This window comes from Bombus bifarius, unplaced genomic scaffold, assembly GCF_011952205.1.
Source record: "Bombus bifarius isolate JDL3187 unplaced genomic scaffold, Bbif_JDL3187 scf7180000008008, whole genome shotgun sequence".
NCBI lineage: Eukaryota > Metazoa > Arthropoda > Insecta > Hymenoptera > Apidae > Bombus > Bombus bifarius.
Window position 1 is genome coordinate 5,822,069 of NW_022884386.1, and position 19,284 is coordinate 5,841,352.

At 38.8% G+C, this 19,284-nt stretch overlaps 2 protein-coding genes across 13 annotated transcripts in view; one reads left to right on the forward strand and one right to left on the reverse strand.

Moving 5' to 3' along the window:
• Positions 1 to 63: 63 nt before the first annotated feature.
• Positions 64 to 11,566, forward strand: LOC117206757 (spondin-1). Of its 5 annotated transcripts, none has more exons than XM_033446371.1 (12): positions 64 to 84; positions 5,390 to 5,578; positions 6,241 to 6,425; positions 6,661 to 6,852; positions 7,520 to 7,809; positions 8,546 to 8,949; positions 9,415 to 9,586; positions 9,749 to 9,998; positions 10,125 to 10,308; positions 10,750 to 10,913; positions 10,979 to 11,143; positions 11,252 to 11,338. In XM_033446371.1, the coding sequence occupies exons 2-12, from the start codon at positions 5,398 to 5,400 to the stop codon at positions 11,330 to 11,332; spliced, it is 2,268 nt and encodes a 755-aa protein (XP_033302262.1). In that variant the 5' UTR covers positions 64 to 84; positions 5,390 to 5,397; the 3' UTR covers positions 11,333 to 11,338. The 5 variants fall into 5 exon arrangements, with proteins under 5 accessions (XP_033302262.1, XP_033302259.1, XP_033302260.1 ...); XM_033446368.1 differs by lacking the exon at positions 64 to 84 and adding an exon at positions 1,814 to 1,832 and having other exon boundaries at positions 11,252 to 11,566; XM_033446369.1 differs by lacking the exon at positions 64 to 84 and adding an exon at positions 2,145 to 2,351.
• LOC117206755 (transient receptor potential-gamma protein) overlaps positions 11,537 to 19,284 on the reverse strand; it is a 98,700-nt gene continuing 90,952 nt past the window's right edge. For 6 of the 8 annotated variants that reach the window (XM_033446367.1, XM_033446364.1, XM_033446363.1 and 3 more), the window contains 8 exons: positions 18,550 to 18,683; positions 18,331 to 18,460; positions 17,581 to 17,776; positions 17,313 to 17,507; positions 16,968 to 17,193; positions 15,520 to 15,894; positions 14,827 to 15,294; positions 11,537 to 14,294 (listed from right to left, as the gene is read on the reverse strand). In XM_033446367.1, coding sequence (XP_033302258.1) covers positions 14,131 to 14,294; positions 14,827 to 15,294; positions 15,520 to 15,894; positions 16,968 to 17,193; positions 17,313 to 17,507; positions 17,581 to 17,776; positions 18,331 to 18,460; positions 18,550 to 18,683 — 1,888 coding nt within the window. In that variant the 3' untranslated portion in view covers positions 11,537 to 14,130. The remainder of the gene's footprint in view (positions 14,295 to 14,826; positions 15,295 to 15,519; positions 15,895 to 16,967; positions 17,194 to 17,312; positions 17,508 to 17,580; positions 17,777 to 18,330; positions 18,461 to 18,549; positions 18,684 to 19,284) is intronic. The other 2 variants (XM_033446362.1, XM_033446361.1) reach the window with 1 other exon arrangement.

The window sequence follows — 19,284 nt, forward strand, 5'->3', positions numbered from 1 at the left end:
GGCCATTGAATTAGACCGTGTATGTTTATGCAAATTGATGGAACTATCGCAATAAGGAGACAATTCGATCTTGCAGTAATTTGGGTAAGCTTACGTAAACTAATTTATAATCAAGTAAAATCAAATCACTTTTTAAAACGTGCTAAATCGAATACATGTACGTATAAATTCGTAGTCAACTAACGATCGTAATAATGAACTTTTACACCTTCGAATGTGAAACTTTTCAATGTTCTTTTCCAAACCTATATCTTTTATCTCTTCCGATAAATGTAATCTAAATATTCGAACTGCTATTTCTATCGCTGCAAACGCTCCAATTTTTATTTTTACGCAGCCTGTTACAAAAATGGAACTTACGTAGAAAATTATTTAACGCATTGAATATTATGATTAGCATCCTATTTTGAATATTTTACGTATATTTTTATATCACCCGCATTCTGTGCATTTTTGCAATTTTGAATTTCCCTTAAATGCATGAAAATCACGGCACATGCTTGCGTGTATAATCAAATTTTTCGGACAATTGGATAACTTTGGTTTCATATGACCGATCATTTGTTTAATATATTTCATAAATAGTAATATCGAAGAAAAACTTTCGAGTAAAAGTGCAATGACTTGTTTCAATTTTTCCTTGTTGCTTGCCAATCTTTTCTACAAGATATCATCTCCAAATCTTTCGCTTTCATTAATCAGTGTACTGATAATCGATCGTTCTATTAATCAGTGCTCCGATAATCAAGATTCTGGAATTTCTTTTTCTTGATTTATTTCACACGAGGGATGAAACGTTTTGAAGATGTTGAATGAGTGGTTAAAGATTAATTTTAGTTAACTAGAAGAACAAAATATTGATAAATGCAGATGTGGGTGGCTATCTAGTATACGTTATCAGGAAGCTGTTTTTAATAAGATACGACGACCCAAAACTGACCTCATGACTTGAGATAATGCCTGCCGATTAGAGTCCTTCGGTTTAATGCGTCGCGTACGTGATCGTTCGCTGGAGAATAAGATTCGTGTTTTTTGACTTTTCATTCTCGATATATTTAGGTTCTAGAAATGAAATTGGAGTTTGCAGAAAAGCGATATACGTCTATTTATCTATCGTAGAAAAGATATAAACACATACCTTATCGATCAAGCAACTAATTGACATAATTATATGTAACAAACAATATTTACGGAAAACATACTCTTTACGTTCTTTGGAGCCTGTCTGAAAAATAACAAATAAATGGAGAAAGATTCATGATCATTTCATAAAAAATTGTCCATAAAAAGCATACCTACAATATGATTTTTGGAGACGCGCCTTATCCATAAATGGGTCAATCAATGTTTGAATAGGAATTACCCTGATCCATATGGAAGATCCTGAACATCTCAAACATCTCTTAATGTCTGTATTATCGAAATTTATTTAGTAATTTATTTTCATTTTGTCCTTTTTCATTTACCCAATTAAAAAATATTCAAACCGAAAGTTACGAAATTATTTTAATGAATAAGAAGTTAAGAAAAGTTAGGAAAACAAATAAAAGCGATGGTTGATTTACACAGAATTCACATGAGAAAAGTCGAACGCGCGGGCGAGCTTCCGCAGTTGATATTTTTCGAATCGTCGCTGCTAACTTTCCTGGCCCGCGATACCGGCTGTCCGGTTCGTCATCTCGTTTAGTCGTGTCCGATCGTTCTCCCGTTTTACTTAACATCTCGGCTGCTCTGCTGTACGCGTTACAGTTTCGGCTTCTTTCTGTCTGTCCGCTGAAAAAATATTGCGTGATCGTGTCAGAAAATCACCAACATGTGCAGTGGTATAGCAGGTATGTTGCTTCACGCTTTCTTTTTATTTTCATCAGCGATATTCGTCGTAAAGTGATATTTTTTATTCCAACGATTTCTATTAACTCCAAGCATCTCTTTTTCACTCGTTCTCATTTATAATTATTAATTTTCATAGTTTTGCTAATTATTAGAAAATCCGTTGATCGCAAAAGAGCGAGGAAGCTGCGAGCAACTTCGTTACGAAACGTCCGCTACATATACGTCGATTTTTATCCGAACATCGTTAAGTAATCGTCTCTCGGTGAAATGTAAACCACTTCGAATTTTGCCGTAAGCGAAACACCCCGAAGCGGAATCGCGAGCGCGCGTGAAAGGGCGAGCCTCATAAAAGAAGTTGCGTCTCGTTCTGTTCCGACATTTCGATCGTTCTAATTTCATTCGACGTACTGAGTTCGTCGGTCCTAACCTTACGCGGTGTTCCGTATTTTCGTGAAGCTGTGTAATCAAGTTTCAGAAGGACTAGTTTCATTGTGCTCGCAATTTCTCTGGAGTCTCGGGTAAATTGGCTGAGAGAAATCCTTGGGTCTAGTCCCATAATTCAATCGTTCGACGTGATTGTTGATCGATATAGAAGTTCATTTCAATGATAACTAGACTGTATTTGTGAGATAGTTAAATGTGCAACGTAAGATACAAGGATTTGATAATATTCCATAAACAATTTCAAGAAACGTTTCTTATTTTTCAAGTAAAATATTCTAATCAAACTGCAGATATTTGCTCAAAGTTATACTTTTATGAATATAATTGAAAATATTAAATCCAAGTAGACAATTGTTTCGTTTATTAAATATTATAACGAGTACTATATTTTCCTCGATATTCTGTGCGTTTTGCACCATTAAATTTCCCATAAATGCATGAAATTATTAAACATACGTAAAATTCGGTCGACCGATTTTAATGGATTTCGAGATCACTTAAATAGATGAAACAAATCCGCGCTTGTGTTTCGTTTGTTTAGTTATGTCCATGCAAATTTTATATACAATTCACTTTCTAAAATCTTGTCTTGTATGGATTTTACCGTTCTCTTCTTTTCATATTTACGTAAAATAATTGTATTATTCTACAGGACTCTTGATTAACATAACTCCGTCACTTCCTGTTCCAATGATAATTTGATAATTTACATTTGGATATCTAACATCTCGTATAGTTCTTTCATTTTTCATTTACTGCATACAATTTTTTAATATTCGCATAAGACGACAACTGTTACATAATCAGCTACTTATCTTCCTTCGGTTGCTATATTTGCCGTATGAAGACAGTCAAGTAATTTACAAATACGAGCTGCTTGCGTAATCGTCAATTTCGTTTTCGATAACTAAGTAGTTCCAAGTATATTAAATAGTTCAAGATCATTTTACTAATTTCCAGAGGTTCCAAAAATCGTCGTTTCGCGTACATTACGTGACTTCACCACGATTATTATTTTTAATTGCACATGGCCGTCGTGAGTCACGACGAAATCAGTCAGGGGCGTTGAGCTCGCGGTGGTGAACTACAGTTCGTCGCCGTTAGACGCGGATCATTTTCTTTTCACGACTCGTACGACAGTGTGTAACGTGTGATATCAGCGGTCCTGGAATCTATTATTAATTTTTATCGTGCTTTTGGAGGTGTGCAAAAATTTGCGATATAAAAAGGATTAAAAAGATCGAACGATAAGGTATGGATCGATTAAACGTAAATTTTTATAGGATCTCTATATCATTGATATCATCCATAGTATTGTGCATTTTGGTTTTCATAATTTCAAAAAATGCTATTTATTTTTTAAGTGAAGAATATTAACATAGATGTTGACAAGGACAGAACGAGGCATAAATTGTTCTAACTCGTTCTAACTGCCAATTACCTCAGCTTGAAGACTGACTATCGCTGCATTCTTTTTCTTCTCTGTAATATCAATTACTTATTACGATTTAATAATATACACTGCACTGTTCATCATTATTTCGTCGCTTTTGGTTGATTAACAATGACGATATTTGAATTTGAGCAAATGTCGCACTACGCAATTTTAATCGAATTTTACGAGTAATTTTAGGACTTGCGTTGCACCTATATTTATCGTTACATTTTATACGTTAACCGCTGTAGACATAATTATATAGAATAAAATAATTCCGCCCCAATCCATACGTATATCCATAATGAAGATAAATCTTGTCAGAAATCAATAAGTATGTAAATAATTTTGAACTGTAGTGTACATTGAAAGTTTCTTCGTTGCCCAGCACTTGCATTAAAATTTTTACGTTTAGTTCTTCATCAACTTTTACTTTCCACACTTGATCTCTTCCTCCATTCTGTAACTCGTTTGGCAACCTCTCTGTGAATGAAAGTATTTGAAGATCGATGTTCTAAAATCTACAAGGTGGAACTCGCCCCGAAACGGAGACACGCGACGGTTTTCGCGCGTCCAACGCGTGTCCCTGTTTCTGCGATCCACAGCAAGTCCAGCGTTCTAGAAACCTACACCTACATGTTGAGAGTGGTGATCTCGAGAGCCGGTTCGAACTCCCGACCCACTTCCCGGACACGCTGGCGCGTAATCCGATGCATCTTTAGATTCTCTAGTCCTCTGCTCGATCATTAACCGCCCGCTCATTGTGTTCGCTTCGATCTCTCCAGCATACGCGTGTCATTTCTCTTTTTAAACCGTTTATCGTCTGAACTTCTTTTACGCTAATTACAGCAGAACGATACCGTTACCGTAAACGCTACGGTTCATCTGTAATATCTTGAAACTAATTGCTCGGGGGCGCTCACAGATATTTGCATATTTACTTACATTTTAGCGGCGGTACTTATCGTTAGTTTATTATAATTGGTATTGAGTTTACCATCGCATAATCGTATGATGCGGGCACTGTAATTAAAATTCTTATTTTAAACGCGCGCGTATCTTCCATGCGGGATTCCTCTATCTCTATCTCTCTGTCGTTTAGAATCTGCACAGGTGATTACCCGAGCGTGCGTTCGTTTTCTAACGACTGCTGCGTTTTCAATGGAAGGTTTCTGTAACCTGTCGATACAAAAGAGAGGCACCAACCTGTTTGTGATTGTGTTATGACACGTGTTCTGGAGAATGCACCTACACTGTGCTATTGTGATAAACAGTTTGTGCATGTTTATGTAAATCGATTTTCTTTTATCAGTGTGGTTACAAAAATAAAACGCAGATTTCTTTCATACTTTTAATATTCTAAAGAACGCTTTACTTTGAATATCTTGGGTATTTTTCATCGCGCGTATTTGGTATATCCTTAGACATCTAACTCGTTACTATCTTCAAATTTTGTATATTTCATATTAGACAAAATTTAATATAGTTGTAAACGATACGAGTTTCAATGACCTATCTATTTTATTTACACATTTTATTAATATACCTCACCAGTCTCTATGTGAACAACAATTACCAGATGACCGATACCGGAAGTTATCGAGTCAGCATGACTACTTGGCCAGCGTGAGAATTTGTATTTGACACAATCGATCTGAAACGCATCCATCATTTCAGACTGCACGATGTTGTTCCTGACCGTGACAACGTGTCTGGCGATGGCGGTACAGGCCGGATGTCCTATGCGACCGACCGCGGAACAAACTTCCGCTCCGAGGACTACGGGCGACGGTGGCTATAGGATACTCGTTAGCGGGAAGGCCGACAAATATATTCCCAACGCTGTTTACACGATCAGTTTGCAAGGTAACGACGTTTACCCCGTGTTTATTGGCTTCCCTTTCGAAGATCGCGATATTTACAACGTGCAACCATATAATTTAACCTGCTCGACCACCAAGGTTCTTGTTTAACCATCTACACATTCCAGAAAGTAAATAATCTTCTAGAGTTGGGTCCACACTAACCAGAAATGTTTATGAACTGTTCTATGAGTCGTACACGAGCTGCCTGGAGATTGAACAGAAGCATATAGCCTCGTATTATAGTAGTAACTGCACAGTAATGCGTAGATCGTCGATCTCCATGAATCGAGTTCGTTGTGTCATCCACGATCATATCTAACTCTGTCTTTTACCAATCTCGAAATATCCAGCACCACTCATCCATCCTACAATGTTTACACCGAAAGGTGTGAACAGCTGAGCTGTGGATCTGCCATGAATGAACGCTTGGAAGGCGCGTGCTCAGCAACAAAGATATTCACGAGATATTCACAAACGCTTTATGATCAAACGATCGTTCCCTGCTTCTAATAAACTCATGAACAGTTCTTGAAGTCTATAAGAATATTTGAGTAAAGTTTCCGGTCAAATAGATATTCCGTCTGGCCGGAATAGCGTTTATCGTTCTCCAACGAATTCGCCGCACGTTTAACGTTTCTCTCTAAAAATTCGAATCGTTTTCAGGATCACAAACGCACGAGAGACTGCAACAGTTCACGCGTTTCACGCTCTCGGTGAATTCTCAACACGCTCCAAATAATCTTAACGCTCGAGTAGGATACTTTCAACTGTTTTCCGATTCTTTGACCACGTTCAATGAAGACTGCGTCAACACCATCTCGGAAGCTTCCGATTATCCGAAAACGGAGGTGAATTAGCCTTTATACAGCCTTTATACCTATGCGTACATATGAATTAGCTTCCTTTTTTTAAACGTCTGGTACCTAGCCTTATGTTGGTGAAAATGTACAGAGATAGATAACAAATAAATTTCTGGTTGGCTACTAGCCAACGATCGGTGATGTTTGATTCCACCGCGTTATCGTGGCCAGAGTCCGCGAGCTTCCGCAACGAGACAGTTTAAACGTTGTTACCTTGGCACAGATCCAAGTGATGTGGAAGGCACCGCCGTCAGGATCAGGATGCGTTATCTTTACAGCTATGGTGCTGGAGAATAGCGTGCGATGGTACGCCGAGGACGTTGGCTTAACCAAGACCTTCTGCGAAATGGAGGCAGCCGAGAGCGCGACCTTCAATGTGGACAAGTGCTGCGCCTGCGACGAGGCAAAATACTCGGTGAGTGAGCTGGGCGAATATCTGGCAAAGGCGGTTCGAAACTGAAATTTTGTTTTGATTTGAATAATTGCGAGAATTTAACCCTGTTATGTCCTTTGGATAATTTTTTATCCTTTTTTAAATTTTGCAATCAGTGTCAGTTACAAATTCTAAAGTAACACGTTATGTTGACGACTGCCAAGATTCCTTTGTTCAAATTTGGAGCTAATATTCAAAAGCTTAAATTTGACATTCAAAGACATCGAAAGTTTGCTTATTTTTTAATTGAAAAAGTGAGAAAATTTAGGACCGTAACAGAGCTTAATTAAAGATTAAATTCGACCGATGCAAGAAAAGTTTCATAAGATGTCAAGCATCGAATTTCATAAAATTGTATTCAGTATACTGTATGATAGTTAACAATGTGTGATATAGTCAGCACGTATCTCGTCATAAAGATAAATTTCGATTTCTGTAAACACGTTTAAACGCGATAAGAAAAGAAAGAAACTTAATGGTACGTTAAACTGTCATCGTGAGAAATTGTGCTGTAAATCACTTGGCGCCGATCTCACGGAGGTCGGTCGATATTTATAGCATAGACAATTTCGTAAAAATCGATGCAGAATACTTCGTAAAGGCTTGAAAGCTAGATAGCTTCTCAGCAATTTCTACCTTCGTGTTTCAGTTGACAATGGAAGGACTCTGGTCAAACGTGACTCATCCAAAAGACTTTCCATTTTCTATTTGGTTGACCCACTTCAGTGACCTAATCGGCGCTTCTCACGTGCCGACATTTTCCTTCTGGGGTAAGGACCACATCGCAACTGATGGCTTCCGGCAATTAGCTGAGTGGGGATCCGCGTCAGGAGTAGAATCTGAGCTCAGGGCTCAGACCGGAAATAAATTAAAAACGCTCATCAAAGCTGCTGGATTGTGGTACCCGAACGTAAACAGCAATACTACCAGCAGTTTCAAGTAATTATTTATATTTTTTGGCTGTTATTGTTGGCACGGTATCTTCGTGTTCTGTGACAATTTCTGTGAAAAGAAAGGTGAAAAAAATGGAAAAACTTTTCTTCAACAGTTATTACTATACTACCTGGATTAATTGGATAATTGAGCAGTTCGTAACGAAAATGATCCATGCCAGATTTTTTCATTTCTTGACCTACGATATGTTGAAATCAGTATTATTAATGTTCTACAACTGTATGATTTTACTAAACATAATTACTCTACGACATAATTATAAATACATTTACAGCAATTGTGTGACATAATGAATATTTTCTGAAGATATAATGAATATAAAGATGCTATATAGTATTCGTTTGCCTAGTTGTAGAAAGAGAAACGTCAACAAAGGTTGTTTTAAATATAGGTCAAGGAATTAAAAGATGATCTTGATAAGCACTCATTAAATATAAACAAGAAACATCAGGATAAAAATGATAACAAAAATACGCTTACTATTTTCCTTCCTTGTGCTCTTCATATAGAATATCCAACTATGTAAATACTAAAATATGACAATTTCAGAATTGACACGAAGAAGGTGGTTGCAATACTAGCAAAACGTTGAAATAATATTTTTATTGGACACGGTCATGTTGAATACAAATAGTAATAACTGCAGAAAGCTGGGCCGTGAAGACCTTGATGTTCAAAAACTTTTTCTAATTAATCTTATTTCTATTTCTCATTATTCTAGAGTGGATAGGCTACATCCCATGATATCTGCAGCTTCCATGTTTGGCCCTTCTCCAGATTGGGTCGTCGGTGTTAGTAAACTAAATCTCTGCAGAAAGGACTGTACCTGGACCAAAAGCGAGATAATCGATTTATACCCGTGGGACGCTGGCACTGACAATGGAATCTCCTACATGTCGCCCAATTCTGAAACAAAGCCGCGCGAGAAGATGAAACCAATCACCACTCTGTACCCTGAAGATCCCAGATCACCGTTTTACGACCCAACTGGAAGGCCCATGCAGCCATTAGCCAGGTTGTATTTGAACAGAGAGAAAATTATTCCGCGGGGTTGCGACGAGGAAATTCTTCAGCAACAAGTCACGCAGCTCGAAGTAGCTGAGAACACCGAGGATACTTCTAGACGTAGGCGACATTCGATGTCCTCTTATTTAATTCTAGTGTAATCGTTTTGCTAGAAGAGTGATATATTTAAGAAAAATTGTTAATTTAGAAATATTGACAATTAACGCTAAATGTGAATTATTTTTTAGAATATAGAGAATGTTACTATGTCAACTAACGAAATTATGCTATTTAATAAAAAAATGCTAGAATTCGGAGACTGTCTTAATTCTTCGTTCGAGAATAAGCAATATACATAAACGATGCTATATTAGGGATAAAGTGCCTCAAAGCGTAAAGATTATTGTTTAAATTGTAAAAGCAATAAAATTTGTTCGTCGCTAAATGATCGAGTTATTAATAATTTTCTTTCTAACTCAAATTAATTTCGTGAGAAATTTACTCTTCCTAATTAAGTCACTCTTCTAACAAACCATACTTACTTACGCCTTTTAACCTTTAACGTAATTTTCTTATTATTTTCAGCCGAATGTCAGACTACAGAGTACACAGCTTGGTCAAGCTGCTCGGTGACTTGCGGCAAAGGACTGAGAATGCGTACTAGGTCGTATCTAATGCCTGAAAAAGCAGCAATGTTCAAGTGCAACAGGCAATTAGTTTCAAAGGAAATGTGTGTCTCATCGATCCCGGAATGCCCGTAAGTATATGGAAAACATATTGGAAACTCTATATGCTTTAAACAAACAATGAAATTACTGCTAGTAAACATTTCCTCGATCGTTTTGCGCAATGATATTAGTCAATTAAATTATAAATTGTACGCGTCTCTTTTATAAATTTATTATTTCACTGACTTCAGTGGAGAGGAGGAGACAGACGATACTGATTTGCTGCCGGTTCTTAATAATCCTTTTTGCGAGACAACTGATTGGGGTTCCTGGTCCGAGTGCTCCTCTACGTGTGGTCCGGGACTAAGGATGAGAACAAGACGATTCCAGAATAGCATGGGTCGTAAACGATGTCCTCACGTTTCCATTGTCGAGAAAGAAAAATGTATGGAAGCGGCGTGCGTGCCTGGCTTAGAGGAACAGATCGATCCTACGTGCAAGGTATGCTATCTGCGCCCTGGTTGTAAAGATTTAGTCCCTTTAGCGCTTCCTGTAGCGTGTCTTGAGCGCTGAATTCAAACGTTGAATCATGGTTAGTTCGCGTGTAAGATGTAACATTTGTTTCAGGTGACTGAGTGGTCCGATTGGTCTCCGTGTAGCGCTTCTTGCGGAAAGGGGGTAAAATTGAGAACCAGACTGTTGATGGTAGACCCGTCACAGCAGCAACATTGCTCCTCTAAATTGGAATTGCTGCAGCAACGTCCGTGTTTGGAGCAGGCTGACTGTACTTTCGACATGGCGACTGCAAAAGGTAAAATTTTAGAAGAATTCGAAAGCGGCGTGTAAATCGGATGCAGTATTTTACTCTCCTTAATTCAAGTGTCCTATCTATCATTTTGATGTATCCGAGCAAACTGAAAGTTTATTGTTCTTTGCGTCTTCGTTTTTCATTGCCTAATTTAGAATATTTTAATAATTATTTCGCAGTTTGTATAATACAACTTCACCTAAAAAGTAAACAAACGCACAGGGAACTTAAAATATTTCAGTACATATCGACAAACGAAAAAGATATTAAATAGGATATTTTAACTAGAGATTGTAGTTCGAATAATTTCGCAAGATTCGTTTTCCAAATATTTTTGAATGGAATTTATACATTAAGAGTTAGCTGCGTTCTATCTAAAATTTCATTTCAATAGGAGCAGTTTGGACGAATGGAATTTTACATTGGTTTACTATTGTGTTTCAGTGGTCTGTATGGAACAAGCTGATCCTGGACCCTGCAGGGGTTACTTCCAGAGGTGGGCGTTCGTTCCTCAGAAACTGATGTGCGTACCCTTTGGCTATGGAGGTTGTCGTGGTAACAGGAACAACTTCTTGACTGCTGAAGAGTGCAACAATACCTGTCGCATTGTGAGTATTTTTATTAGTTTGTTGTGAACGATTCTTAACAAAGTGAAATCTTCATTTAATTCCAGGTACGAGACATTCTTAGCGGGCAGCCTGTAAGCGAAGCTGACGCTAGAAATGGTCTGATACCTCGCGCAGAACCTGTCGATTGTCGTGTGAGCAAGTGGTCACCTTGGTCACCTTGTAGCGTCACGTGTGGTACAGGTCGCGTTACCAGTTATCGTACAATCCTGGTGAGTCGGATAAACTTTGAATAAAATGATAATATTTACTTCTATTATTACTAACTATTATCATCGTATTGTAATTAGTAATTACTAATTGATATTTGGAATTTCCAGCAAGAGCCACAAAACGGAGGAAATCCTTGTCCCAAGAAGCTTCAGCGGCGATTCAGATGCCAGCTAGCACCATGCGAGTAACACTTTGAAGAAATTCGATCTTTAATCAACTGGCACGACGAATAAAAGGTGAAATATACATCTGGGACTTCATACAAAAAAAGTTGTTGGTTTTATATAAAAAATTTTGTAAAGAAGTATTGCTTCTCTGAAATTATGAATTCTGGTGACAGATCATAACATTAGTTTGTATATGATATGACAGGTATGAAAGAAACCGATGTATCAGAATAAATGGTATTTTATTAATGGTCACTCGTGATCTCTCTATTCTCAGTTTGAGTTACTCAAATACGCTGGGCTATGATCGCAAACGAACGTAATCGAAAAATGGACCTCCCGCATTGCGTTCAAATATGTTTGTCTCTTCGTTTAACAAACAGCGCCAAACGAAACATTCGCAACCGAAAGAGTTTTATACGTTCGATGGGAAACTCATGTGCGTCCAGAGTAGGCCATGTCGCAAAAACGAGCACATAAGCTTTTTTCAATATTAATTTCAATTAGTTTCGATAATAATCGTTTATCCGTTAAACATATCTTTCTTTTTCTTCAACATCGATATACAATAATTCGAATCGTACCCTGACAGTTATAGAAACTCGTATATCTTTACGAAACTCTTATAATTTTTGTAAATATTTTTAATCAAGCTTCAACAAATATTTACGAAACGATAACGCTGCAAAATGGCTAATCTCGAGGTCTCCTATACTTCTGCACTCTTGCCCCCGATCTAACAGATCGCGTATTCTCTATAAAATATCTGACTTCTGATGATGAATGCTGTGCTATCGGAAACGATATTAATTTCGATCGTTAAAAAATTCCGCTAAATTCTATGATTCGTCTTCGAGTTACGATCTATTGTTTCAACCGGCTTAGGTCGTTAATAAAACGTTGGTTCCGTTTTGCGTGTACTCTCGTTCCACTGTATGCTTCTTTCTCACCTTGCTTCGCGTTTCTATTTTTCTCCTTCTTTCTTTTCTTTTCTTTTTTTTTTTTTGTTTGTTTCTTTACAATGATAACCGCTTCACAAGATAACACTCACTACGACGTTTGCCAAGTGGACATCTAACTTTACATTTACAATAATAATCTCATAAATAATACACGTAGGCGGTATAGTAATTACGTACGGTCTGTCAGGCTCGCGAACTCAAATAGGATATGAAGACGATGGAAATTCGAATGGATCCTTTGGATAACGAGATTCTCTTCCGCGTTCCTGACACCGGGTTCACATTAATTACAGTTATTATCATACGTACACGTAATATCTAGGAAGTAGTACGGATCTTAATCTGTTTTAGGCCTCTACTCGACTACGCTACGGCTCGTTCTGTTTTGGTCGTGACACATTTATCTCGTCCTCCCTGCTTCGTAAACCGCTAATAAAGGAAAAAGGATTACCGCGGACGCAGCAAATCGTCTTTGCTAGGATACGCTTCCCTTTTGTCAATGGGAAGAAAAGAAATCGTCGTGTTCGAAGTTTTTCGATTCGTGCAATTCGGCCGTCCGTTTTATCGCTGTCAGCAGATTCTACAATAGTTGTTAGAAATTCCGGAAACGAATATCGACCGGGAGAAACGTATCCTAAATTTCGATCACTTCCTTCCTTTCCCCTATGATAATCGCTTCTTCGTCAGAATAAAAGAGTAAGATAAAAAGAAAAAAATATACTATATGTTTGAGTACGGATCATTGACTAGAGTTCGTTGAATGATAAAATAAAGCAGTAATAGATGACTAGTTGAATTAAAAAATGGGAGAAGATTGTAAAAGAGCACCGATCTTCAGCAGACCAGCTTCCTGAAGCGGCATGCATAAATTCGACATGTTCGCCAGTCCATTAACGTGAACGACGATAACGATTCTTCCAGTTTTTCCGAGTTAATTATAATCGTCCGTAAAATGTTAACGCAACTACCGATCGTCGCAATCCTCTTCTTTCGTATGAGATCGTCCGACTAGTGCTGACTAGGTTAGTTATCGTCGACCCACTTGCCCCTTCCGTTCTGGCAGTAGTAGCAATAGTAATAACAGTATAGTAATAGTAGGTCGTTAGACGATACGGAACGGATCGAAATCGTCTCCGTGGAAGTATCATCTGTTCCGATCGTCGTTCTCACGGTATAAAATCATCGCTGATAATGTTTACGCACGGACGACAATGAGATTAACTCCGATGGCGTGAGCACGTGAAAATGATAAGTTACGTCGGTATGATCATTAGGAACGCGATATAGATCGACGCGACCGACGCGAGGAAACTTGGACAATTTTAATGAAAATCTTCGCGATGTTTTTTCGGGGAAACATTTTTTCTCTGAAGGATAAACGCTGCGCGTTTTCGGTCTGTAACGTGTTCAGAAACTTTGTTTCTCAGAGCGACATAAAGCGCCGCGAAAGTTAATCTTCCCCGGAAACGAGAAAGTTGGCGCGTTAGGTGAAAGACGCTCGTATTAAAGTTATAGTTAGGCTCTCTCCCATTCTCTTCTTCTCCCACGAAACATCGAAGTAAAGGGGGCCGTTATGGGTCGACGAGTTGGCGTTGCTCGAGATTCACGGGCGACGTCGCTTATTAAATAATACATGTACATATATATCTATATAGTTTCTTTTGTCTCGGCGAAATGCGTCGTCGCCAAAAAGGCATCATTGTGCGTGTGCCGACGACCACGCGATCTTACGCGATCCTCTTTCGCGATCGATGTCGTCGTTCCAGCCTTTGCTGGTCAGTAGAAATGCAACTCGTCTACGCGCAAATATCGATTGCGGTACGTGATGCGTTGCTGCGGAGAGATCGTTGAATCTTCTCAGAGCCATCCTCCGGATACATCGTGACCGGATATCGGCTCGATACCCGGAAGCCGCTGTAGCTGCGTCGCTGATCCGTTCCTTTTCATGGTCGCTGGGAGAGAACTGCTCGCGACCACGCTCTCCTCCGTCGTTGATGGTGTCAGCGGAGCAGCCGGAACCACTTCGCAACACAAACAAACAACATCTTCTAGCTGTTGCTAGAATTCACTTATGCTCGTGTCTGTGCAAATATACTCTAACATCGTCTTATCGTTTTAATAGCTTACCAGATATACGTAAAAATCTGAATTGTTTCGACTTTGTTCCATTTGAAGATTATTGGAAGTCAAAGTATCAAAGTAAAAGGAGTTACTGAAGGTTACTTAACCTTCGTCGATTGTACTGGTCCTCAGTCGATCGTAATATATAGATATTTCATGTTTGCTACAGTTTAAGATAAAGAATTGCATGTAAATTTAAATGTAGAGGTAAAAATTTTCTTTCCTCGATTAGGGTCTTTTAAAAATATTCCGTAGATTTACTTTTTCATAAAATAATATACGATAATGTTGCAGCGTTGAACAAAAGTGAAAAGACATTCAATGCCAATTTTCGATACTTTTCAAAGTGACAGATTTCTGAAAAAAGACTACAGCGATCCAGCCACCACCAGACGAGGGTTAAACGATGTTAAATCTACGATAGGGACTCACCAGGTTGCTCGTTAGCGTTGACACCCTCAGGTGTGTCGATACTAGGCTGCTGACTTTGCGTGCCTTCGTGTCTCCTCGGTGGAATCGGCTGTTGGCCCAATTCCGGTCCTCTAGCAGGTACGCTGCTGGCTCTCTGTAGTTGTTGTTTCTTCGATACTTTCGAAACGAGAACCGAGGTGATCGGGTACATCGGATTCGTACCGCTGCTGCTTCTCATTCCCGAACTCGCCCTGGAGTCTGAGAAGTTCTTTCGTTTCTTTCGGAGTGCTACCAGCGCGCCTAGGCCATGAGCGAACATGTGATGTCCCTCGTGATGATGCGAATGATGCGCGTGATGAGAATGGTGCGTGGCCTGGACTTCGGGTCCAGGGGTCTCCAATGATGATTTTGAGTCCGTCGATCCTTCCGATCTTGAACCGCCATCTTCGGAAGCAGGCGAGTACACGGAATCCTCTGAACGAGATCTACCTGAGGAATCAAAAAGAGTCGCAAACTATGGAAACATACTCTGAATCGAGATTCGTTCTACTCCCTAAATACAACAAGAAGTACTAAATTTCTCGTAAATATATAGACATTGGTACAATGACAGTTTAATTAAAAAATTTAACCGTGTACAATCAAGTGTACCAAGTGAAATTTTGTCATAATTATTTTTACGGTTAAAAATATACAGTTTATCGCGTAACTTACCAATTAGCCTCGAGACTCTTCCTCGAACTTTAGCTGCCTCGATAAGGTTTTCCCATCTCTTCTTCTTCGAACTTCCCCTAATTCTGCGACTCTGTCTGCTCGTACCAAGTCCCGGAACGCTGTTAGTACTGGTGTGATGTGGACTCTTCTTTGGTGTGGCGCCTGGTCCAAATATCCCGCTCAAGGTCGAACCAAATATCTCGTGGGAGTTTTCCTGTTGCACTTGTTGCAGCGACGCTGTAAATTCGTCAACCGGCGGTAGACTGCCACTTCCACTGGGTTGAGGGGCGATATTGAATCCCTTCATTAGACGTCGCTCCTTCTGACGATTCTTCTTACCCCCCGCACCTATGGACAGCTCTTTAAGGCTACCGTCTATGGGGCAGAGAGAAAAACCAAAGACTACTACTCTGAAGCGGCTACCAACAAACTGAAAGGGTCTTGGCAAATGCCTGTGCGTGTCTGTGTTACCGATTAATTACGTTCGTTCGTCAACAACATTAACGCGATAAGTGTCTGTTCGTAACTTGGATTTTGGCAAATATTCGCGTTACACATTAAATCGAACCAACCAACTACGAAACAATATTCGCGCCAGACGATCCTTGATTGCATTAATTATACCGCCGGGGTTCACCGAATGATTAATAGCGTTCCAGTAACGAACTTCGAAACTTTCATTTACGAAGGATGAAGCTAGCAAACCCCTTCTTAATGTCGTAGTCATGTCACGATATAAGGCTTCCACCAACTTGATACGCTTTACGAACATAACTCCAAGGGATCGTGCATAGGGAACATAAGGTAGAAACGGAAAATTCTATGAAAACATAGGATACTATACAGAGTGTCACAAAATATGTAGAGAATATTTATTCGAGGGTCGATTCTAGACAGTAAAACGGTGAGAAAGATTCGTGTACAAAATTGTTATTTGAGGCATATCTTTTAAGATATAAATAATTTTATTTTGCGCTAAAAATATGTGTAAAAATACGTATGATACAAACAGTATTCCTTTATCACTCTTACACTTCATAACTCTAGGATGCAATAAATCAAAGTAGAATTACGCATGTTATATTTAATTTCGTTCGTTTGCTTCAAAGTGAGAAACTCGTGTTTCGCTTGATGGTGTAACTGAGACAGAAAGAAAGATGCGTCAGCTGATTCATCGATGCCAGTCCTATTTCTGGCGTAAAACGAAATTGTTTATAACATAAAGAATAAACCTCAAACAACAGTTTAACTATTAGTTTAGCGTCTAAAATCGACTTTATAAGTATCCTTCATCATAGATATATATTGTAACACTCTGTAGGATATTACAGAATATCGTAGGATACCATGAAATATTACAAATTCTACAAAACTATCACACGAAACCGAAATACACAATTAGTGTCTATAAAGTTATCATATCGTTTCAATCGTGCAACTGAGCTCACCAGTTCCAGCGCCACTGGCTGTGGACGTGTTCATGCCGGAATTCTTTAAAATCTCGATCAATTCGCATCTCAGAGCGCTGATATCTTGTTTAATCTCGTTCACGTCGTCTTCTGTTACACCCTCGCTCTCCGCTTTCCTTTGCTCCACCGTCACATACCTTCTCACCAAATTCCTCATAATACTTTGATACCTAAAATCTCTTTCCGATGCTTGCTTAACTTTTCTCTATTAGACAAACAAGATTACCAAATTACCAAATGTTCGTGGTCGTCCTACGTTCCATCGAAAATCCGATGATGAAATTAGCAACGCTTTGATTTAGAGTTAATTCGAATTAATCTCACTCTGATCGTTCTCATGTGCTCCTTCTTGGCAGCTCTGCTATGGCCACACAGCTTGCGATACAACCACTGGCCCATGTACCAAACGCTCTTCGGAGTCGGGATGATGTTAAACGGTGGTGGAGCCGTGCCACCCTCCTCGAAATAGCTGATCCAGAGTTTGCTCCTGGCGAACTTCCATTCGATATCGGCACGTTCCTGATTCCAATGACAAAGGAAATGTCCTCTATTTATGTCACGACGACGATCAAACAGATAAAGATTAACTCACAGAGATCAACTGATAGGAATGGTTCATCATGGCGATTAATAGATTCAATAGTACGACGATGTTGATCACCGAGTACGTGCCGAACATCAGCATGCCCCAGAACCTGGTGAACGCTTTAATGCCATCCAGTTCGAAGCTCTCGAGGTCGACTAGTCCGAATACGGCCCAGAATAGCGTTTGAGCGGTTTCGAACAAACTGACGAAAGAATACCGATCATGTCCCAATGATTTTTCAGCTTTGATTAATTTAATTTTTCTTAGATCACATTTAATTTATAATTTTCCACGTTTTTTACTTTATCATCTAGTTAAGAAATTCGTAGAAATTGTAGAGAAAGACACGATAAGTCGCATTCTTTATTTTCTGTACAATACATTATCTTGCCAATCGATCTTATATCACCGAAATTGATTTTTCATTAAATTTGCCTACGCGGTCCTCTTGAAAAATATTTACATCAAAAATATCGATTTCGAAAGTATTGCTCATTGCTATTTAGAAGATATTGCGGTTAGTGTCTTTTTCTTTTACAAAATTGCATTTATTACTGAAGACTTTATATTTTTGAATCGGACAGATTGTTCCCCCTCTCGATTATGTTATATAAAGCTATAAGCCAACAAACGTTAAATAACATGAAAATCGGAAGATCAATTAGATTATACTCAACATATTTCCTTAATACATTTATACTTAACAAGGTTTATAATCTTCATTTAGAAGTTACTATATCAAAAAGTAGCACGCACTTTGCAAATCTACGCCAAACGATGCAAGCGTTCGAATCGGTCGTGACGTTGGTGTTACCAGAATAAGCCATCGCGGTCGGGCACCGTTTCTTCTCCATATCCGCGTAGTACCATAGCAGCTGGTTTAGACCTAAGTTAACGAATAACGTCGTTTCGTGAGAGTTATTTCAGTCATGGTTTTTATACGGACCGACCCGTGGAATTGACATGGAGATTTACCGCAGGAGAAGGCGAATAGCACCAGCACATAGAGGAAGAAGAACTTCATGATGTCCATTACCATCCTAGACAGGGAGACTTGCAGTGGACCGAGGTGAGGATTTACGGAGAAAATGTAGACGAGTTTCAGAGAGCTGCAAGTAGATCGATAGACCAGTCGCGTTGCGTTTGATCGTATGTGCGGCTGAAGAGCGTGAAATTGAAATTTATGCTGAAAGAGTGCTGCCTAATTACATTTCTCGGGATTTCACGAGATATCGTGCAAAGAACTATCCAAAGCGTACTACAGTACTTCTCAATTACCTTTTTCACGCGTAACCGTGAAATTTTATGCGTTAGAAAGTTGCTGGCGCCAAGTAACATTTCAAATAATGTAATTGTTTGAAATAAAACATTCTAAAGTTGTGGTATTAACGAAAATACTTGCAATTTGGGGGACTTACATATTTAGTTTCTATTGAACATGAACAATGACTCAGGAAATTTCGTCAATATAATTATGACAGTTGTGCCTGGTTACCAGTGTTCGTGATATATTTTAGAAAGTTTCGTACAACGAAATTGATATATCTATAAAAATTTTCTATGATTTGTGCTCAAGTACTTTGAGTCAGTGTTGGCTAGTAGGTATTGGGTTGCTCGAAGAATTCGTAGCGTTTTTGGCAATCGATGTAACTTATTTTATTCTATATATCGTACGTTTGATAAGGTTTGGAGAAAATTATTCGTTATGTG

Bases quoted from the DNA above. Each gene is read 5' to 3' on its own strand.
- LOC117206757 (XM_033446368.1), top strand. The intron at 6,853-7,519 runs GTGAGTGAGCTG...TTCGTGTTTCAG, and splicing joins GCGACGAGGCAAAATACTCG to TTGACAATGGAAGGACTCTG. The intron at 9,587-9,748 runs GTAAGTATATGG...CACTGACTTCAG, and splicing joins TCATCGATCCCGGAATGCCC to TGGAGAGGAGGAGACAGACG.